The 22191-nt window shown below is 62.6% G+C and overlaps 1 protein-coding gene across 5 annotated transcripts in view; it reads right to left on the bottom strand.

The window, feature by feature from the left end:
* Positions 1–20480, bottom strand: part of ppp1r26 (protein phosphatase 1, regulatory subunit 26) — a 279411-nt gene extending 258931 nt beyond the window's left edge. Inside the window, exons 1-3 of one of the 5 annotated variants that reach the window (XM_085965204.1) lie at positions 20335–20480; positions 12791–16235; positions 11919–12001 (exon numbers count right to left, since the gene is read on the bottom strand). In XM_085965204.1, the coding sequence (XP_085821330.1) occupies positions 11919–12001; positions 12791–16178 (3471 nt within the window). In that variant the 5' untranslated portion in view covers positions 16179–16235; positions 20335–20480. Of the gene's footprint in view, positions 1–5798; positions 16236–19932; positions 20085–20334 lie in introns of those variants that run through there. The other 4 variants (XM_085965203.1, XM_085965199.1, XM_085965200.1 and 1 more) reach the window with 4 other exon arrangements.
* Positions 20481–22191: the final 1711 nt, after the last annotated feature.

The raw sequence follows: 22191 nt of genomic DNA, 5'->3' as shown, positions 1-22191 counted from the left end.
GAGAGAGAGCGCGGGGGGGGGAGAGAGAGCGCGGGGGGGAGCGAGGAGCGCGGGGGGGGAGCGAGCGCGCGGGGGGGAGCGTATGCGGCGCGGGGGGGAGAGAGAGCGCGGGGGGAGAGAGAGCGCGGGGGGAGAGAGAGCGCGGGGGGAGAGAGAGCGCGGGGGGGAGAGAGAGCGCGGGGGGAGAGAGAGCGCGGGGGGAGAGAGAGCGCGGGGGGGAGAGAGAGCGCGGGGGGGAGAGAGAGCGCGGGGGGGGAGAGAGAGCGCGGGGGGGAGAGAGCGCGCGGGGGGGGAGAGAGCGCGGGGGGGGAGAGAGCGCGGGGGGGGAGAGAGCGCGGGGGGGGAGAGAGCGCGGGGGGGGGGAGAGAGCGCGGGGGGGGGAGAGAGCGCGGGGGGGGGAGAGAGCGCGGGGGGGGAGAGAGCGCGGGGGGGGAGAGAGCGCGGGGGGGGAGAGAGCGCGGGGGGGGGGAGAGAGCGCGGGGGGGGAGAGAGCGCGGGGGGGGGAGAGAGCGCGGGGGGGGAGAGAGCGCGGGGGGGGAGAGAGCGCGGGGGGGGGGGAGAGAGCGCGGGGGGGGGAGAGGAGCGCGGGGGGGGAGAGAGCGCGGGGGGGGGAGAGAGCGCGGGGGGGGGGGAGAGAGCGCGGGGGGGGGAGAGAGCGCGGGGGGGGGAGAGAGCGCGGGGGGGGGAGAGAGCGCGGGGGGGGGAGAGAGCGCGGGGGGGGGAGAGAGCGCGGGGGGGGGAGAGAGCGCGGGGGGGGAGAGAGCGCGGGGGGAGAGAGCGCGGGGGGGGAGAGAGCGCGGGGGGGAGAGAGCGCGGGGGGGGAGAGAGCGCGGGGGAGGGGGGGAGAGAGAGCGCGGGGGGGAGAGAGAGCGCGGGGGGGAGAGAGCGCGGGGGGGAGAGAGAGCGCGGGGGGGAGAGAGAGCGCGGGGGGGAGAGAGAGCGCGGGGGGGAGAGAGAGCGCGGGGGGGAGAGAGAGCGCGGGGGGGAGAGAGAGCGCGGGGGGGAGAGAGAGCGCGGGGGGGGAGAGAGGCGCGGGGGGAGAGATGAGCGCGGGGGGGGAGAGAGCGCGCGCGCGGGGGGAGAGAGCGCGCGGGGGGGAGCGAGGCGCGCGGGGGGAGCGAGCGCGCGGGGGGGAGCGAGCGCGCGGGGGGGAGCGAGAGCGCGGGGGGGAGAGAGCGCGGGGGGGGAGAGAGCGCGGGGGGAGAGAGCGCGGGGGGGGAGAGAGCGCGGGGGGGGAGAGAGCGCGGGGGGGGAGAGAGCGCGGGGGGGGGAGAGAGCGCGGGGGGGGGGAGAGAGCGCGGGGGGGTGAGAGAGAGCGCGGGGGGGAGAGAGAGCGCGGGGGGGAGAGAGAGCGCGGGGGGGAGAGAGAGCGCGGGGGGGGGAGAGAGAGCGCGGGGGGGGGAGAGAGAGCGCGGGGGGGAGAGAGAGCGCGGGGGGGAGAGAGAGCGCGGGGGGGAGAAGAGAGCGCGGGGGGAGCGAGCGAGCGCGCGGGGGGGAGCGAGCGCGCGGGGGGGGAGCGAGCGCGCGGGGGGGAGCGAGCGCGCGGGGGGGGGAGCGAGCGCGCGGGGGGGGAGCGAGAGCGCGCGGGGGGGAGCGAGCGCGCGGGGGGGAGCGAGCGCGCGGGGGGGAGCGAGCGCGCGGGGGGGAGCGAGCGCGCGGGGGGGAGCGAGCCGCGCGGGGGGGGGAGCGAGCGCGCGGGGGGGGAGCGAGCGCGCGGGGGGGAGCGAGGCGCGCGGGGGGGGAGCGAAGCGCGGGGGGGAGCGAGCGCGCGGGGGGGAGCGAGGCGCGCGGGGGGGAGCGAGCGGGGGAGCGAGCGCGCGGGGGGAGCGAGCGCGCGGGGGGGAGCGATGCGCGCGGGGGGGAGCGAGCGCGCGGGGGGGGAGCGTAAGCGCGCGGGGGGGAGCGAGAGCGCGCGGGGGGGAGCGAAGGCGCGCGGGGGGGAGCGAGCGCGCGGGGGGGAGCGAAGCGCGCGGGGGGGAGCGAGCGCGCGGGGGGGAGCGAGCGCGCGGGGGGGGAGCGAGCGCGCGGGGGGGAGCGAGAGCGCGGGGGGGAGCGAGAGCGCGGGGGGAGCGAGAGCGCGGGGGGGAGCGAGCGCGGGGGGGAGCGAGAGCGCGGGGGGGAGCGAGAGCGCGGGGGGGAGCGAGGAGCGCGGGGGGGAGCGAGAGCGCGGGGGGGGAGCGAGAGCGCGGGGGGGAGCGAGAGCGCGGGGGGGGAGCGATGAGCGCGGGGGGGGAGCGAGAGCGCGGGGGGAGCGAGAGCGCGGGGGGGGAGCGAGAGCGCGGGGGGGAGCGAGAGCGCGGGGGGGAGCGAGAGCGCGGGGGGGAGCGAGAGCGCGGGGGGGGAGCGAGAGCGCGGGGGGGAGCGAGAGAGCGCGGGGGGGAGCGAGAGCGCGGGGGGGAGCGAGAGCGCGGGGGGGGGAGCGAGAGCGCGGGGGGGGAGCGAGAGCGCGGGGGGGGGAGCGAGAGCGCGGGGGGGGAGCGAGAGCGCGGGGGGGAGCGAGAGCGCGGGGGGGAGCGAGAGCGCGGGGGGGAGCGAGAGCGCGGGGGGGAGCGAGAGCGCGGGGGGGGAGCGAGAGCGCGGGGGGGAGCGAGAGCGCGGGGGGGAGCGAGAGCGCGGGGGGGAGCGAAGAGCGCGGGGGGGGAGCGAGAGCGCGGGGGGGAGCGAGAGCGCGGGGGGGAGCGAGAGCGCGGGGGGGAGCGAGAGGCGGGGGGGGAGCGAGAGCGCGGGGGGGAGCGAGGAGCGCGGGGGGGAGCGAGAGCGCGGGGGGGGAGCGAGAGCGCGGGGGAGCGAGAGCGCGGGGGGGAGCGAGAGCGCGGGGGGGAGCGAGAGCGCGGGGGGGGGAGCGAGAGCGCGGGGGGGAGCGATGAGCGCGGGGGGGAGCGAGAGCGCGGGGGGGGGAGCGAGAGCGCGGGGGGAGCGAGAGCGCGGGGGGGGAGCGAGAGCGCGGGGGGGAGCGAGAGCGCGGGGGGGAGCGAGAGCGCGGGGGGGAGCGAGAGCGCGGGGGGGAGCGAGAGCGCGGGGGGGAGCGAAGAGCGCGGGGGGGAGCGAGAGCGCGGGGGGGGAGAGCGGGAGGAGAGCGCGGGGGGGAGCGAGAGCGCGGGGGGGAGAGAGAGCGCGGGGGGGAGAGAGAGCGCGGGGGGGAGAGAGAGCGCGGGGGGGAGAGAGAGCGCGGGGGGGAGAGAGAGCGCGGGGGGGGGAGAGAGAGCGCGGGGGGGGAGAGAGGAGCGCGGGGGGGGAGAGAGAGCGCGGGGGGGGAGAGAGAGCGCGGGGGGGGAGAGAGAGCGCGGGGGGGGAGAGAGAGCGCGGGGGGGGAGAGAGAGCGCGGGGGGGGAGAGAGAGCGCGGGGGGGGGAGAGAGAGCGCGGGGGGGGAGAGAGAGCGCGGGGGGGGAGAGAGAGCGCGGGGGGGGAGAGAGAGCGCGGGGGGGGAGAGAGAGCGCGGGGGGGGAGAGAGAGCGCGGGGGGGGGAGAGAGAGCGCGGGGGGGGGAGAGAGAGCGCGGGGGGGGAGAGAGAGCGCGGGGGGGGGGGAGAGGAGAGCGCGGGGGGGGAGAGAGAGCGCGGGGGGGGAGAGAGCGCGGGGGGGGAGAGAGAGCGCGGGGGGGGAGAGAGAGCGCGGGGGGGGGAGAGAGAGCGCGGGGGGGGAGAGAGAGCGCGGGGGGGGAGAGAGAGCGCGGGGGGGGGAGAGAGAGCGCGGGGGGGGAGAGAGAGCGCGGGGGGGGAGAGAGAGCGCGGGGGGGGAGAGAGAGCGCGGGGGGGGAGAGAGAGCGCGGGGGGGAGAGAGAGAGAGCGCGGGGGGAGAGAGAGCGCGGGGGGAGAGAGAGCGCGGGGGGGAGAGAGAGCGCGGGGGGGAGAGAGAGCGCGGGGGGGAGAGAGAGCGCGGGGGGGAGAGAGAGCGCGGGGGGGAGAGAGAGCGCGGGGGGGAGAGAGAGCGCGGGGGGGAGAGAGAGCGCGGGGGGGAGAGAGAGCGCGGGGGGGAGAGAGAGCGCGGGGGGGGAGAGAGAGCGCGGGGGGGAGAGAGAGCGCGGGGGGGAGAGAGAGCGCGGGGGGGAGAGAGAGCGCGGGGGGGAGAGAGAGCGCGGGGGGGAGAGAGAGCGCGGGGGGGAGAGAGAGCGCGGGGGGGAGAGAGAGCGCGGGGGGGAGAGAGAGCGCGGGGGGGAGAGAGAGCGCGGGGGGGAGAGAGAGCGCGGGGGGGAGAGAGAGCGCGGGGGGGAGAGAGAGCGCGGGGGGGGAGAGAGAGCGCGGGGGGGAGAGAGAGCGCGGGGGGGAGAGAGAGCGCGGGGGGGAGAGAGAGCGCGGGGGGGGAGAGAGAGCGCGGGGGGGGAGAGAGAGCGCGGGGGGGAGAGAGAGCGCGGGGGGGAGAGAGAGCGCGGGGGGGAGAGAGAGCGCGGGGGGGAGAGAGAGCGCGGGGGGGAGAGAGAGCGCGGGGGGGAGAGAGAGCGCGGGGGGGAGAGAGAGCGCGGGGGGGAGAGAGAGAGCGGGGGGGAGAGAGAGCGCGGGGGGGAGAGAGAGCGCGGGGGGGAGAGAGAGCGCGGGGGGGAGAGAGAGCGCGGGGGGGAGAGAGAGCGCGGGGGGGGAGAGAGCGCGGGGGGGAGAGAGAGCGCGGGGGGGAGAGAGAGCGCGGGGGGGGAGAGAGAGCGCGGGGGGGAGAGAGAGCGCGGGGGGGAGATGAGAGCGCGGGGGGGAGAGAGAGCGCGGGGGGAGAGAGAGCGCGGGGGGGAGAGAGAGCGCGGGGGGGAGAGAGAGCGCGGGGGGAGAGAGAGCGCGGGGGGGGAGAGAGAGCGCGGGGGGGAGAGAGAGCGCGGGGGGGAGAGAGAGCGCGGGGGGGAGAGAGAGCGCGGGGGGGAGAGAGAGCGCGGGGGGAGAGAGCCGGGGGAGAGAGAGCGCGGGGGGGGAGAGAGAGCGCGGGGGGGAGAGAGAGCGCGGGGGGGGAGAGAGAGCGCGGGGGGGAGAGAGAGCGCGGGGGGAGAGAGAGCGCGGGGGGGGAGAGAGAGCGCGGGGGGGAGAGAGAGCGCGGGGGGAGAGAGAGCGCGGGGGGGAGAGAGAGCGCGGGGGGGAGAGAGAGCGCGGGGGGAGAGAGAGCGCGGGGGGGAGAGAGAGCGCGGGGGGGAGAGAGAGCGCGGGGGGGGAGAGAGAGCGCGGGGGGGAGAGAGAGCGCGGGGGGGAGAGAGAGCGCGGGGGGGAGAGAGAGCGCGGGGGGGAGAGAGAGCGCGGGGGGGAGAGAGAGCGCGGGGGGGGAGAGAGAGCGCGGGGGGGGAGAGAGAGCGCGGGGGAGAGAGAGCGGGGGGGAGAGAGAGCGCGGGGGGGAGAGAGAGCGCGGGGGGGGAGAGAGAGAGCGGGGGGGAGAGAGAGCGCGGGGGGGAGAGAGAGCGCGGGGGGGAGAGAGAGCGCGGGGGGGGAGAGAGAGCGCGGGGGGGAGAGAGGGGAGAGAGAGCGCGGGGGTGGAGAGAGAGCGCGGGGGGGAGAGAGCGGGAGGGGGGGGAGAGAGCGGGAGGGGGGGGAGAGAGCGGGAGGGGGGGGAGAGAGCGGGAGGGGGGGAGAGGAGCGGGGAGGGGGGGAGAGAGCGGGGAGGGGGGGAGAGAGCGGGAGGGGGGGGGAGAGAGCGGGAGGGGGGGGAGAGAGCGGGAGGGGGGGAGAGAGCGGGAGGGGAGGGGGAGAGAGCGGGAGGGGGAGAGAGCGGGGAGGGGGAGAGAGCAGGAGGGGGAGAGGGGGGGAAGAGAGAGGGAACATACACAATGAACAAGTCTCCATAACCTGCTGGCCCCAGGAGCAGCATCGACAAAGAACAGCCAACGTCACCAGTCCCAGTCTGTGCTATTTATTAGATAAATGTCATGAAGATGTGGAACTGTATAATTTAAATAATTTTCACAAATTTGTTAAAAAGTATGTGCATCAATAAACCCTCAGGCAAAAACGGAGGAGCAATTCAACATCACAAGAAAATTTCACAAAACGCAAAAAATATTTGGCAACATATACACCAAAAGGGAAGAAAGAATGATTAAAAACAGAAGATCGGCACAATGTTGCGCTGTCTGGGTCGGTAGTGAAGGATGATAAAGAATATGCGGTGTCAGTGTTGTCACAGGTTTGTGTGGAGTATTTAGGCCGTGATCAATGATGGGAAAGTAATCCGTCTTAAGACAACACAGCAGTGTTGTTGCACGGTTCCTGTAAAATCTTCCTTCAGCCCCTCCAAACTGCTCCCACCACTAGTAACCGTCCCACAACCGTCAGTACTTCATCCCAGTCCAAAGTGGGGTCTCTGGATCGGTGAGGGGTTTCCCAGGAGCTCCGCGAGTTTAACAGGATTTCCGTTTGTCTGTCGGTCACCGCAGCTCTGTGCTTTTCTGCATTTGTTGACCGACAAGTACCCTCGCTTCTGCTGCTGTACATTAACGGAAAACGATGGTGTTGTTTTGCTCTGTGGCGCCGTCACTGTCTGCTGCAAGTTTGCACGGGGAGTTCCGGGAGTGCGTTGATAGTTCCGGGGGAGAGGGGGGGGGGTCCCTAGATGCGTGTCAATGGTTTCAGGGGAGATATTCCCCGAACAATGTTTGAAAACGACCTAAATGTAAAGCTGAAAATACTTTCTCCAGACACAATCAGAGTTATACTGCTGGGTGGCATTCTGCCGTTGGGTAATTACAGAACGCTACAAACCTTCGACATGCCCATTGTCCCAGAACAGTCCATAGGCTTTGCAGAATCGACTGTGGAAAGCACTTTCAGACAGTCCGGCGTGGGAAGACCTTTTTTAATGCAAGTATTATTTAGCCTTACTGAAATCCTAGTGACAACACTGCAACAGAAAGTATATAATCAGAGGGAGGGCCTGGAACCCAATCATTTAAACCCAATTTTTTGTTTCTCATTGGAATTTTAGCAGAATAAAATGCGTCAGGCTTCACATATACACAAGGAGCGAAGAAATAAAAAAAACCCTCGTTAAAATCAATGCCATCCTGTACTCTTAGAGTATGAACAGTCTGTACAGATTTCACATTTCAATATAAAATACACAGAAAAGGCAAAGAATTGTTTCTAGTGCATGTTGCCTATGTATGTTCTGAGTCGGGAGCTAATATTCCCTTTAAAATCAAATCTTGTTTTACTCCTCTCCAATGTACCCTCTAATTTTTTTTTGGGTGCGCGGCCCCTTTAACGGGCTGTGTGGCTCATTCAAATTTCCGCGCATGTGCAGTTTATCCATTTGAAAGCCGGTGAGCAGCCTGCGCGGGAGCTTGACCGCAGTGTGGCCGCGTAGCTTCACGGGAGCACTGCTCCTCTCCCCTCCCCTCCCCTCCCAAAGGGGGCTTTTTGCTGATGTACTTTTCCACAGGCGTTGATTGTCCCAGTTTATACAGCAAGTGTCCGCAGGCTATTCGACTGTGGAGTGCAGCACGGCCGAGCACAATCCTGCCCTCGGCTGATGCCAGCCCGTGTGTCGCTGGACGGTGATCAGGAAAAGGTACCCCGGCTTATATCCCCCCCCTTGCCTGAGACGAAGTGCAATGCCCCCCTAGCACCGCCTCCCCTTGCCTGAGATCAGTGAACTCCGCCCCCCTAGCACCGCCTCCCCTTGCCCGAGATCAGCAAACTCCGCCCCCCTAGCACCGCCTCCCCTTGCCCGAGATCAGTGAACTCCACCCCCCTAGCACCGCCTCCCCTTGCCCGAGATCAGCGAACTCCGCCCCCCTAGCACCGCCTCCCCTTGCCCGAGATCAGCAAACTCCGCCCCCTAGCACCGCCTCCCCTTGCCCGAGATCAGCAAACTCCGCCCCCCTAGCACCGCCTCCCCTTGCCCGAGATCAGTGAACTCCGCGCAAGCTGCGGACAGAAAGAGGGGGATTTCTTTTTTTAAAGTACAGTACTTCCCCACTGCATATTGGAAAACTCTCTGGGGTAACTTTTAAAACTAAGATCTTCCCTTCCCCGGAGACCCGGCATCTGGGAACGTGGCTTCCTGAACTCGGTCAGGTGCCAATTGTCTCCTGGGTCCATATGAAGTTGTGGTCCCCGGTCTTTCTTCAATGGAGCGACTCTAGGATACCCAAGACTGCATTGCAGAGTGGCTCGGTGTAAAGGAGACCCAACTTAACACGCCTCTGTTGGAGGTAAAATCCTTTTTTTTAAAAATGTCTGTTATAAAAGGGCGGTACTTTGAATAAAAATGATCAGAGCCCCCAGCATTGCCCCTCTAATGATTGGGTTAGAATATACTGACCCCAAAATGATAATTCTACAAGGGCAAATCCTATTGCAATACACAGGGAAGACTGAGCAGAATGCGACTGGCAACACTCCCTTCCACCTCTGGGACAGGGGATTCATTTCAAACTGATGGTGCGCAAGTCACCCGCCCTCTGCTGATAGTCAAATAAATCCCAGGCACCGACTGCCCACAATCGGTCCCGAGAATCGGCAATCTCGGTCCTGAGAGTCCACAAAGAATGGCTGCTTCATGAGAGATGGGAGCAGTGGGGGGGGGGGGGGGGGCTATCGTGGGGTTGGGGATTAAGGCACATTGTTGGGGACAGTGCAGAGGGAGCTTTACTCTGTGTCTGGTTGTGCTGTACCTGATCTGGGGTCATTCGGCTCCACAGGCACAAAACAGGAAAAAAAAATGTTTCTTTTCCCAGCATCGATATCCCTAACCTGAATGGACACACATACAAAAATAAATCCTTGGCAGGGTCTGTCACACGAGTCCTTTCACCCCACCTCCCAGGGACCCAAGTCACTATTTGCTCCCAGTTTCAAATTAGAAATGTCATCTGTGCACCGCCTCACCAGACAGACAGACATAAAAGGTAAGACTGAACGCAGAATTCACCGTCTGGTACCTATTGCGTGGATCTGTACAAGTGAGGTTAAAGTCTACAGGGCGCATTTTCTGTTCAAAGTATATTCCCCTATTGTCATTTCAAAAAAGGATTTTATCCCCCACACCCCCTTGTCTAGGCTTTCAATCCTCGCTGGGTTATGGTCGCCCGCCAGTACCACACTCAACTGACTGTCATTCACGTGCAAGTCCACAGTGCTATTCAACCACAGGAGCGGAGACCCCGTCCTGTCCCCTGTACACGGTCTAGTGATCAGGAGCGGAGCCCCCGTCCTGTCCCCTGTACACGGTCTAGTGATCGGGAGTGGAGTCCCCGTCCTGTCCCCTGTACACGGTCTAGTGATCAGGAGTGGAGCCCCCGTCCTGTCCCCTGTACACGGTCTAGTGATCGGGAGTGGAGTCCCCGTCCTGTCCCCTGTACACGGTCTAGTGATCGGGAGTGGAGCCCCCGTCCTGTCCCCTGTACACGGTCTAGTGATCAGGAGAGGAGCCCCCGTCCTGTCCCCTGTACACGGTCTAGTGATCGGGAGCGGAGCCCCCGTCCTGTCCCCTGTACACGGTCTAGTGATCGGGAGTGGAGCCCCCGTCCTGTCCCCTGTACACGGTCTAGTGATCAGGAGAGGAGCCCCCGTCCTGTCCCCTGTACACGGTCTAGTGATCGGGAGCGGAGCCCCCGTCCTGTCCCCTGTACACGGTCTAGTGATCGGGAGCGGAGTCCCCGTCCTGTCCCCTGTACACGGTCTAGTGATCGGGAGCGGAGTCCCCGTCCTGTCCCCTGTACACGGTCTAGTGATCAGGAGCGGAGCCCCCGTCCTGTCCCCTGTACACGGTCTAGTGATCGGGAGCGGAGTCCCCGTCCTGTCCCCTGTACACGGTCTAGTGATCGGGAGTGGAGCCCCCGTCCTGTCCCCTGTACACGGTCTAGTGATCGGGAGTGGAGCCCCCGTCCTGTCCCCTGTACACGGTCTAGTGATCGGGAGTGGAGCCCCCGTCCTGTCCCCTGTACACGGTCTAGTGATCGGGAGAGGAGCCCCCGTCCTGTCCCCTGTACACGGTCTAGTGATCGGGAGCGGAGTCCCCGTCCTGTCCCCTGTACACGGTCTAGTGATCGGGAGCGGAGTCCCCGTCCTGTCCCCTGTACACGGTCTAGTGATCGGGAGTGGAGCCCCCGTCCTGTCCCCTGTACACGGTCTAGTGATCGGGAGCGGAGCCCCCGTCCTGTCCCCTGTACACGGTCTGGTGATCGGGAGTGGAGCCCCCGTCCTGTCCCCTGTACACGGTCTAGTGATCGGGAGCGGAGCCCCCGTCCTGTCCCCTGTACACGGTCTAGTGATCGGGAGCGGAGTCCCCGTCCTGTCCCCTGTACACGGTCTAGTGATCGGGAGTGGGGCCCCCGTCCTGTCCCCTGTACACGGTCTAGTGATCGGGAGCGGGGCCCCCGTCCTGTCCCCTGTACACGGTCTAGTGATCGGGAGTGGAGCCCCCGTCCTGTCCCCTGTACACGGTCTAGTGATCGGGAGTGGGGCCCCCGTCCTGTCCCCTGTACACGGTCTGGTGATCGGGAGTGGGGCCCCCGTCCTGTCCCCTGTACACGGTCTAGTGATCGGGAGCGGGGCCCCCGTCCTGTCCCCTGTACACGGTCTAGTGATCGGGAGCGGAGCCCCCGTCCTGTCCCCTGTACACGGTCTAGTGATCGGGAGTGGAGCCCCCGTCCTGTCCCCTGTACACGGTCTAGTGATCGGGAGTGGAGCCCCCGTCCTGTCCCCTGTACACGGTCTGGTGATCGGGAGTGGAGCCCCCGTCCTGTCCCCTGTACACGGTCTAGTGATCAGGAGCGGAGCCCCCGTCCTGTCCCCTGTACACGGTCTAGTGATCGGGAGCGGAGCCCCCGTCCTGTCCCCTGTACACGGTCTAGTGATCGGGAGCGGAGCCCCCGTCCTGTCCCCTGTACACGGTCTAGTGATCGGGAGTGGGGCCCCCGTCCTGTCCCCTGTACACGGTCTAGTGATCGGGAGTGGAGTCCCCGTCCTGTCCCCTGTACACGGTCTAGTGATCGGGAGTGGAGCCCCCGTCCTGTCCCCTGTACACGGTCTAGTGATCGGGAGCGGAGTCCCCGTCCTGTCCCCTGTACACGGTCTAGTGATCGGGAGCGGAGTCCCCGTCCTGTCCCCTGTACACGGTCTAGTGATCGGGAGCGGGGCCCCCGTCCTGTCCCCTGTACACGGTCTAGTGATCGGGAGCGGAGCCCCCGTCCTGTCCCCTGTACACGGTCTAGTGATCGGGAGCGGGGCCCCCGTCCTGTCCCCTGTACACGGTCTAGTGATCGGGAGTGGGGCCCCCGTCCTGTCCCCTGTACACGGTCTAGTGATCGGGAGTGGAGTCCCCGTCCTGTCCCCTGTACACGGTCTAGTGATCGGGAGTGGAGCCCCCGTCCTGTCCCCTGTACACGGTCTAGTGATCGGGAGCGGGGCCCCCGTCCTGTCCCCTGTACACGGTCTAGTGATCGGGAGCGGAGCCCCCGTCCTGTCCCCTGTACACGGTCTAGTGATCGGGAGTGGAGCCCCCGTCCTGTCCCCTGTACACGGTCTAGTGATCGGGAGTGGAGCCCCCGTCCTGTCCCCTGTACACGGTCTAGTGATCGGGAGTGGGGCCCCCGTCCTGTCCCCTGTACACATTCTGAGGTGATCAGGAGCGGAGGCCGCGGGTGATTTTCCCATCTGATGCGCTCAGAGGTGCCGAGGCTGATCTCCATAGTCCCGGCTCCTAGCAGATAACTCGGCAAAGACCTGGAATCAAACCCAGCGCAACTTCCTGGTCCTTACAGTGCGCAGAGGTCACGGCAGGCTGCTACGGCTAACGCCACTGAACGGGACGGGAGAGTGTCCCGCAGTGGGATCGATAACTGCAACTTGTGTTGGGGGTGGGGGAGACTTTGGATCGAGCTGGGAGCAGGACAGAACTCTCTGCCCTCAGGGAAACGCACTGCAACTGGATTCCATGGGGTGGGTCTCAGCTCTGGCAAGAAACGTGTTTAAACAAAAGAGCCGTGTTTTTAATCTAATCCAGAGGTTTACCTGGGATAACCTTTCCCCTCTGTCCCCCGAATTGGCTTCGGCTACTTGTCGATATTCCAGTGTCTGCAACATCGTGACTGCATCTTAAATAATGAAGAGGAAAGCTACTGTACAACGCCATACTTACACCTCAGCACCCTGTCCCCGCTGTCCTGCCCTGCCAGCGTCCACTCTACTGTCGCCATCTGATTGATCGCTAGATTCATCATAAAAGGCGTCGGGACTTTCCCCCTCAGCTGCCTCTCCTGTTCCTGTGTCCCTATTGTTTTGCTGCTCATTCTTAGTTGCTGACAAAGCCTGGCTCAGCGGCTGCCACTGAGGGGCTGGGAGAGTCTCACTGTCCCCTCTACCCGGGCTCTGACCGCTGGCCTCCCCCGCGGAAGCTCCCTCAGCAATCTCTGTTTCTGCAGCGGTCACCAGTCCTACACTGTGGCCCCTCGGTTCTATCCCGCTGGTTCCCTCGCGGGTTGAGGACACGGCGCGTGCAGCAACCGACACACAGCCGGATGGTCCCGTCACTTCACACCGACGTTGCGTCACAAAGCTGGAGCGGGCCAGTCTATCGTCACGCTGCTCCCTCACCTCACTCCTCATTCCACTCTGATAATTATGGTCACTCTGCTCCTGCCTTGCAACACAAGGCAGCTCTCTCGCCTCGCTGGAATGGGCACTAAGACTTACTGATGGCATCAGAGATCCTAAAGGTTGGTCTGGATTTCCGCCCACCTCACATTTACTTTTAGCACTGTCTGTCCAGCCTATGTGGGAGTGAGCATTAACTGCAGCACGCGAGCTTTGGTCTGTACTGCACCCTAGATCTGACTGGCTGTCTCGGGTATATTCTGCCCCCCTGCAGGTTCCTCTGCCCTCACCTACTGGCACAGTGTCACCGAGGGGTCCGGTTGGGAAGTCACTCCACAGTTTCAATTTGTTTACAGTTTTCTCGGAAGATCTGCTTTCGACTGGTTCCGGGTGACCCAGCAGTCCGGGGTCGCGGTATTGCACACTTTGCTCCTGAGCCAAGAGTGGTGTTGTTTCCAAAGCGCCAGCTGCCCGTTTCCCCTGGGCGAGGCAGCTTTCTGGGGTAGCGTTGGCCCCTTTGTCCTGAAGAATGTCACTGTGACAGCCAGACTGGGAATTATCAACCCCTTTCCCTGGACAGTCTGTGCTGCCGACTTGCAAACGCTCCTGCACAATCCCAGCTTTAGTTTGTGTTTGTGAAGCTGCCGGTGATTCTCGAACGACCTGTCTCTGTTCAGTCTGGTGCTGTGTGCCACGAGCACAGCAAATGTCCCGAAGCAAATCCTGCCCATGAAACTTGGCCTTGCTTTCAGCGCCAGCCCTTTCAGTACCTCTACGCGAATGTCCAGCTGTGGCCTCCTCTTCCAGGCGACGTGCTCCCTTCATACCAACGCTGCGAGATCCCCCAGCTTGTTGAGAAACGGAAGACACCTTCCTGCCCTGGGCTGCCACTTCTGACGATCCGCTTTCCTCCCCTTGTTCTTTAAAACGTTGCACCTCGTCCTGGTCTTTTGAGCGCTCTTCCGATCCGCTATTCACTCTGGCCTTTTCAGCCAGAAACCTCAGAATTTCTTGCTCGATCCCATCGTCGCTGTCCGCGGAACTGCTGTCGCCCGCCGTCACAGTTCTCCCGGTCAGCCCCTCAGCCACGCTGGATGGAGCAATGCACAACAAACCCACCTTGGGCTTTCCGACTCTGGCCACTTTGCTGTTGCTTTCACTTTCGGACGACTCCCCTGCCCGCTTGTTCCCTTTATTACTCTTAAAGTCTAAGTAACTCCGACAAGCCACCTTGCTACTTTTTGACAAGCAGCTTTTTAATGGGCCGTGGCTTGCAGCGGGACCTTCTCCAGCGGTCTTGAGAGTTTGGTCGCCAATCCCTGTGCTTTGCTCGGAGTAAGTGAGGACCTCTGCTCCCGTGAACCGCACTCGCTTCTTACAGCGGTTCTTTGAATCCCGTGATCTTTTCCCCAGTTTCTTTCTGGTTTTCAAGAGATCCTTTGTGGCTGTATCCAGGTCCTCATCACTGTCCAGCGAGCTACTCTTCTCGTCTGTCTGCCAAGCGTCACGGACAGGCTTCACATGGGACAGTCCCTTGGCAGCCCAAGTGATGGGAGACGACTCCTCTCGATCTCTGTTGACAGTCCTGCTGTACCAGACGTTACTTACGTCAAGGAAGTCTTGTTCCGATGAGCCACCTTTAAGTTTAATCTTAGAGGCGACGGTGTTGTTGTTAGCCGGTGCCCCTCTCGGCTCTTGTGGTTGACTTTCTCTCGGCTCCTCCGTTCCAAGCTCATGATCAGTGCTGACATTCTTCTTCTGCCCTCCTTTCTGCGACAACGACGTCAGAGATGAAGATGAAGACAAAGATGAGAACAAAGACGGAGAGTCATTTAGACTGTTTTCCCTCTTCAGTGCTGGGGGCAAGGTTCTGTCCAATTCGCCCCCAGCTCCGACTTCCTCCGGTTTCCGACTGCTTTGGTTTGCCTTCAGGGCCAAGTAACTCAGAATTTCTTTCTCAATGCTGTCGCTGCTGTCCGCCGAACTGTTTTCACTGTCTGAAGAAGAAGTGGCTTGCTTGGAGTCAGCAGTGGCGCACTCGCTGGTTGCCTTGCTGCTGCCTGCATGCTCTTCCCTCTCTGAAGGAGCCGTATCGACCGTGCCATCTGCAGCTGGCTGCGCTTTGGCCGCAAGAGGCCCTTCCTGCTTTGAGGAAGATTCCGACGGGGTCTCAGCTGGAAACAGTTTTTTCCAGCTAAACCTGGAGTCCATGGTTTTTCTCTCCCTTTGCATTACAAAGTCATCGCTGGACTGATCACTCGAGTCAGTATCGGAAAGGTTGGGGGGACAGGGCGACTTGAACTCTCCAGACAGGAATCCACAGTGTTTCTGCTTCTTGCTCAAAGTTGCCTGCGGTGTTTCCTTCTCCATGCTCTTCACTCCACATAGGCAAGGATCCGAAGAGTCGGCGGCACATTTCTGAGCACAGGGGTGCTTGGGAGGTAACAAGCCAAGGGCAAGGGCAACATCCTCCGTTTTCCCTTTCTTCTGTTCTAACTGGTAACGTTGGATGGCTTCCTCAATCCCATCGTCGCTGCTAGAATCGGACAGTTCAGCTCCTGCAGTAATGGGATCAGCTCTCGGCTCAGAGAATGCTCTGTCGACGCTCCACTGGACAGTGCTGCTTTTGTAGAGCTCCTTCAAGCTATGCATTGCTGTTGGTTTCTTTTCGCTGGTCAACGTTTTATGACCCCTGGGATTCCCTTCACTGCCTTTCTCAGCCTTGCAGACGGTCCCAGATTCCCCCAAACGGGTGGATTTACAGCCACTAACCTGAGTGTCGGCATTTGTCACCGGCGGTTTGACGAGGTGCGTTTGGTTCCCCACGCTAGATTTGAGGCACCCCTTCCTGTTCTTCGGTCTCACCTTCACCAGGTTTCGTCTCTGTTCTGGTGTCCCCCCGGAAGCTAGCTTGTTATTGGGGCCACTGGTGCTGCTGGTCTCCTTGTCCCGCTTGTCTTGCAGGAACCTTTCGATCTCAGCCTGGATACTCAGTTCAAAAGAATCGTTGCTGCTTACGCTGGAGGGAGAAGAACATCTGGATCCTGCAGCAACTTCCAGACCGACACTCCGAGGGTCAATATTCACAAAGCCAAGTCCAAGCTCGGTGGGGCCCACCTCGTCTCCGAATGCGTTATCATTGCTGCCCTTTGGACTGGAGTCTTCAACGGCTGGCTGTGTCCCCGGGGGAGCTTTCGCGTCGTGGATGCCCTTCGATATCAAGCAACTATCTTCCGTTTTCTTCTTCAAGTATTCCTGAATTGCTTCTTCTATATCTCGGTCAACAGACTCGTCGCTGTCCGAGTCCACGGCGCAATGGCCCAAGTTGGATTGCTGAGTGCCGAGAGCGCCGCTCGGGTAACCCGTCTTCAGCTCCTCCACAGCGGCCCCCTTTAAGAGTTTGATGGCAGCACCGTCTAAGGCGCCCTCGCTCGGCCGTTTCACAGCTGCGTTTGTCTGAGCGTTACCACTGGGGTCATTGTTCATGGCACAAGGCGAGTCATTGGGCTGCAGGTTTTCTATGATCATTTGCACATTCACGTTGACGGCACGTCCCACGGCAGAGAACTCCTCTCCAGGGTCAGGGAAACTCACGGGAAGGTTGAAGCTCTGCGACGCACCAAAGGGCTGCCAGTCTGTCTGTACCGCAGAGACAGGAGCCAAATTCATTAAGAACATTATAGCAGAAAGGTGACAGCCCGGACATATGACCCGTGTTGCTGCTCCACTCACATCCTGTAAATAAACCAGCACAGAAAAAAAACAGGTCAAAACGGCTGCAGCAAAAACTGGTACAACTGAACAAATCCTTGTGTTGACGTTATGTTAGATTCAGTGAATTTAGAGAAACAATATTCTCTTCTGCTTCTCCCTCATTGTTTCCTGAAGAAAGATCTTGCATTTCTATAGCACCTTTCATGACCTCAGGCCGTCCCAAAGCGCTTTACAGCCAATGAAATACTTTTGACCTGTTGTAATGTAGGAAATGTGGCAGCTAATTTGCACACAGCAAGTTCCCACAAACAACAATGAAATAAGTGGCCTGATCATGTTTTAGTGATGTCGGTCGAGGGATCAATATTGGCCCAGGTCACCAGGGAGAACTCCCCCCTGCTCTTTTTCAAAATAGTGGCCGTGGAATCATTTGCATCCACCCGAGAGGGCAGACGGGACCTCGGTTTAACGTCTCATCCGAAAGACGGCACCTCCGACAGTGCGGCGCTCCCTCAGTACTGCCCCTCCGACAGTGCGGCGCTCCCTCAGTACTGCCCCTCCGACAGTGCGGCGCTCCCTCAGTACTGCCCCTCCGACAGTGCGGCACTCCCTCAGTACTGCCCCTCCGACAGTGCGGCGCTCCCTCAGTACTGCCCCTCCGACAGTGCGGCGCTCCCTCAGTACTGCCCCTCCGACAGTGCGGCGCTCCCTCAGTACTGCCCCTCCGACAGTGCGGCGCTCCCTCAGTACTGCCCCTCCGACAGTGCGGCGCGCCCTCAGTACTGCCCCTCCGACAGTGCAGCGCTCCCTCAGTACTGTCCCTCCGACAGTGCAGCGCTCCCTCAGTACTGCCCCTCCGACAGTGCAGCGCTCCCTCAGTACTGCCCCTCCGACAGTGCGGCGCTCCCTCAGTACTGCACTGGGAGTGTCAACCTGGATTTTGTGCTCAAGTCTCTGGAGTGGGACTTGAACCCACGACCTTCTGACTCAGAGACCAGAGTTCTATCACTGAACCTTGTTGAGGGACAGCAGCCTTGTGACAATTCTTCACGTGTGTGCCTAGACAGTGAGTGTCTGCACGATATTTGACCAAGAAGGGCATCGCCAAGCCCGATGGGGTCCTCACCTGCTGTCCACACACGTGCACTATAGGGAAGAAGCCACTATATACAGTCGCTGCCATCAGGAGCGGGAACCCAGGCTGATTTTTCCTGCAAAGGTCACCTGTCAGATCAGCAGCAGCCCGAACAACAAGTACTCAGCAAATAGATGTCTCCACTCAGCCCACTTTGCAAAAACCTAGCCACTTGATCGTGCTTTGCTGACACGAGTAAGCTATTTACCCAAAAAATGATTCTGGAGGGATAAGTTCAGTATTGCACCTGTGGAGACACTAACAGTACAAACTGGGGACGGCAGCATATCACTAACCAATCTGCCGATTCCCTCCAGCACCTCTGAACCAATTCACGAATCTACAACCAGGTCCACATGACTCCTCACTCCCTACAACCCCCCCACCCCCGAGAACTGCTGCCTGTGTCCTGACTCGCAGCAAGTCCCGTTCACCCATCACCCCCTGTGCTCACTGACCTACATTGGCTCCCGGTCCGGCAACGCCTCGATTTTAAAATTCACATCCTTGTTTCCAAATCCCTCCATGTCCCTCATCCCCTCCCTATCTCTGTAACCTCCTACAGCCCTCTGAGATCTCTGCGCTCCTCCAATTCTGGTCTCTTAAGCATCCCCGATTTTAATCACTACACCATTGGCAGCCGTACCTTCAGCTGCCTGACCCCTAAGCTCTGGAATTCCCTCACTAAGTCAGTGAATATATTCAAGGCGGAGATAGACAGATATTTGAGCTACAGGGGAGTCGAGGGTTATGGGGAGCGGGCAGGGAAGTGGAGTTGAGGCCAAGATCAGATCAGCCATGATCTCACTGAATGGTGGGGCAGGCTCGAGGGGCTGAATGGCCGACTCCTGCTCCTATTTCTTATGTTCTAAACTTCTCCACCTCTCTCTCCTCCTTTAAGACAATCCTTAAAACTGACCTCTTTGACCGAGCTTTTGGTCACCTGTCCTAATATCTCCTTATGTGGCTCGGTGTCAATTTTTGTTTTATAACGCTCCTGTGAAGTGCCTTGGGATGTTTTACTACGTTAAATGTACTATATAAATGCAAGTTCTTTTTGAAAATAAAACTTCTGGTAATTTTGCATCAATCATCTCACAGAATCATTTTAAAGTGCAGACACACCTGGATGCCAACACTGGATCTGACACGCGCTGCTGAAAACCAAGACTCAATAGCAAAACAAGAGAGATAAGCTCACTTTAAAAATAGTACCACGTAAATACTTTCTCCCTCCTCCCAAGGTCGCAGTGGGCAAGTGGGCTGCCCGGGGTGGTACTGCCCCATTCCCGGGGTCTGTGCAGATTTTAAATAAATTGCAAGCTAGTTTAAAGGCAAGCTGAAGACGGATATCGGGAGGTTCGCCACGCAAATGGAACCAACTCCAACATGAAGGAGAGGCGGTTGAACCCCTGGAACCATTGAAGAACCAACTGGAGGCTGTGACAGTGGGGCAGGGACAAGTAAGACGGGCCGAATGGTCGTGCTCATCTCTGATTCGGGGCAGGAACTGGACTCCCCACCCCCAGCTTAAGGAGGGGGATATTCAACCAGGCTTCCTGCTCATGCCCGCTATCCTGAGGGCCCAGTGTGTGCGCCGGGCCGAGCCGGGAGGCAAGGGGGCAGTCTGTGATGCCCCACACAGTTTAATTGCCAACTGGCACTCACTCCTGGAACTTGAGCTGGGCTCGGCGCCTTGGCCCCGGGCGGTCAGTGCCTGGTGAGGGTCGGTGCCCACAGTGTCCAGTGAGGGTCAGTGCCCGGTGAGGGTCAGTGCCCACGGTGTCCGGTGAGGGTCAGTGCCCAGTGAGGGTCAGTGCCCGGTGAGGGTCAGTGCCCACGGTGTCCGGTGAGGGTCAGTGCCCGGTGAGAGTCAGTGCCCGGTGAGGGTCAGTGCCCACGGTGTCCGGTGAGGGTCAGTGCCCAGTGAGAGTCAGTGCCCAGTGAGGGTCGGTGCCCACAATGTCCGGTGAGGGTCAGTGCCCAGTGAGGGTCAGTGTCCGCCCCCGCTGACCCTTCCCCCCCGCCCCTCAGCAGCAGCCCGCTCGCCTCCAAACCCGAGCCCGGGGCGCAGGCCGCTCCCTCGGCCTCTCCATCCCCGGCCTGCCGCCCAGCGGCGAGCCGGCAGTGAGTGAGTGAAGCCGGGGAGGGGGAGGAAACCCCCTCACCCTCGGGTCGGTTACTTCACCTCCCGCCCTCCAGGCCCCTCATCGGAGCTCAGAAAGTGGAGCGGGGGCCCCCCCCAAAAAATAATAAAAAATAAAGCGAGGCCCGGCGCCCGGCCGGCGTGTAGGCCCAAAGCCTGAGGCCTCGAGTTGAAGGCCGCCGGATCCGGGCGCCAAACCCCGGGTTTGATTGACAGCTCGGGGGCCCCCGGGTTTGATTGACAGCTCGGGGGCCCCGGGTTTGATTGACAGCTCGGGGGCCCCCCGGGTTTGATTGACAGCTCGGGGGCCCCCGGGTTTGATTGACAGCTCGGGGGCCCCCGGGTTTGATTGACAGCTCGGGGGCCCCCGGGTTTGATTGACAGCCCGGGCCCCCCGGGGTTTGATTGACAGCCCGGGCCCCGGGCCCGCTCCCTACCTGCTGCTCCGCCGCTCCCTCTCGCCGACTGGAGCCCAGCCCAGCCCCGCCGCGCCGCTCCCTCTCGCCGGCTGCAGGCAAAGTTCAGCAGCGAGGAGGAGGAGGAGGTGGCGCAGGAAGCAGAGAGAGAAATACAGAAGCGTGCAGATCCGGCCAGCGGCCTGCCAGGCATTGCAACAAAGAGAGAGAGAGAGCAAATGCATTGGTCACAAATTGTTTTTGCAAAAAAAAAATCAATGCAAAGGGTGCGGGGAAGAGGCTGCAAGTATCGCTGTTGCCGGCTGTGCTCTGAATGGTGCAGGTCTGCAACAGCGAGCAAGAAGCAAAACATTGAAATAGTTTTGTGCAGCCACAGAGCTGACTGACAAGTGCTGCAGAGATCAGAGAATGCTGAGTACTAACTGCTTGGTATTTGGGCTCCACTCATTGCTGCTTTTGTTCCCCCACCTCGATCAGTTTTGTTCTCTCCTGAAAGCGCTGCTACTTCCTGGGGTATCGTCCACAGACACCGCCCAGTACCTCCCCCCGAGTGTCAGCGGTGCTCAGTGCGTCAGAGTCAGAAGGTCGTGGGGGCAAATCCCACTCCAGATACTTGAGCACAAAATCCAGGCTGACACCCCCAGTGCAGTACTGAGGGAGTGCTGCACTGTCGGAGGGGCAGTACTGAGGGAGCACTGCACTGTCGGAGGGGCAGTGCTGAGGGAGTGCTGCACTGTCGGAGGGGCAGTACTGAGGGAGCGCCGCACTGTTGGAGGGGCAGTACTGAGGGAGTGCTGCACTGTCAGAGGGGCAGTATTGAGGTAGTGCTGCACTGTCAGAGGGGCAGTACTGAGGGAGCGCTGCACTGTCAGAGGGGCAGTACTGAGGGAGTGCTGCACTGTCAGAGGGGCAGTACTGAGGGAGCGCCGCACTGTTGGAGGGGCAGTACTGAGGGAGTGCTGCACTGTCGGAGGGGCAGTACTGAGGGAGCGCCGCACTGTCGGAGGGGCAGTACTGAGGGAGCGCAGCACTGTCGGAGGGGCAGTACTGAGGGAGCGCCGCACTGTCGGAGGGTCAGTACTGAGGGAGTACTGCACTGTCGGAGGGGCAGTACTGAGGGAGCACTGCACTGTCGGAGGGGCAGTGCTGAGGGAGTGCTGCACTGTCGGAGGGGCAGTACTGAGGGAGCGCCGCACTGTTGGAGGGGCAGTACTGAGGGAGTGCTGCACTGTCAGAGGGGCAGTACTGAGGTAGTGCTGCACTGTCAGAGGGGCAGTACTGAGGGAGCGCTGCACTGTCAGAGGGGCAGTACTGAGGGAGTGCTGCACTGTCAGAGGGGCAGTACTGAGGGAGCGCCGCACTGTCGGAGGGGCAGTACTGAGGGAGTGCTGCACTGTCGGAGGGGCAGTACTGAGGGAGCGCCGCACTGTCGGAGGGGCAGTACTGAGGGAGCGCAGCACTGTCGGAGGGGCAGTACTGAGGGAGCGCCGCACTGTCGGAGGGTCAGTACTGAGGGAGTACTGCACTGTCGGAGGGGCAGTACTGAGGGAGCACTGCACTGTCGGAGGGGCAGTGCTGAGGGAGTGCTGCACTGTCGGAGGGGCAGTACTGAGGGAGCGCCGCACTGTTGGAGGGGCAGTACTGAGGGAGTGCTGCACTGTCAGAGGGGCAGTACTGAGGTAGTGCTGCACTGTCAGAGGGGCAGTACTGAGGGAGTGCTGCACTGTCAGAGGGGCAGTACTGAGGGAGCGCCGCACTGTCAGAGGGGCAGTACTGAGGGAGCGCCGCACTGTCAGAGGGGCAGTACTGAGGGAGTGCTGCACTGTCAGAGGGGCAGTACTGAGGGAGCGTCGCACTGTCAGAGGGGCAGTACTGAGGGAGCGCTGCACTGTCGGAGGGGCAGTACTGAGGGAGCGCCGCACTGTCGGAGGGGCAGTACTGAGGGAGCGTCACACTGTCAGAGGGGCAGTACTGAGGGAGCGCTGCACTGTCGGAGGGTCAGTACTGGGGGAGCGCCGCACTGTCGGAGGGTCAGTACTGAGGGAGCGCCGCACTGTCGGAGGGGCAGTACTGAGGGAGCGCCGCACTGTCGGAGGGGCAATACTGAGGGAGCGCTGCACTGTCGGAGGGGCAGTGCTGAGGGAGCGCTGCACTACATATAAGAAATATGACAGGAGTAGGCCATTCGGCCCTTCGAGCCTGCTCCGCCATTCAATGAGATCATGGAGGTTATGATGGAGCTGTACTAAACGCTGGTTAGGCCACAGCTGGAATACTGTG

The sequence above is a fragment of the Somniosus microcephalus genome, chromosome 23 (assembly GCF_052327205.1).
Source record: "Somniosus microcephalus isolate GS21.2 chromosome 23, FLI_Smic_1.0, whole genome shotgun sequence".
Taxonomy (NCBI): Eukaryota; Metazoa; Chordata; class Chondrichthyes; order Squaliformes; family Somniosidae; genus Somniosus; species Somniosus microcephalus.
Note: the sequence above shows the minus strand (reverse complement) of the source record. Positions and strands in the feature narration are given on the sequence as shown.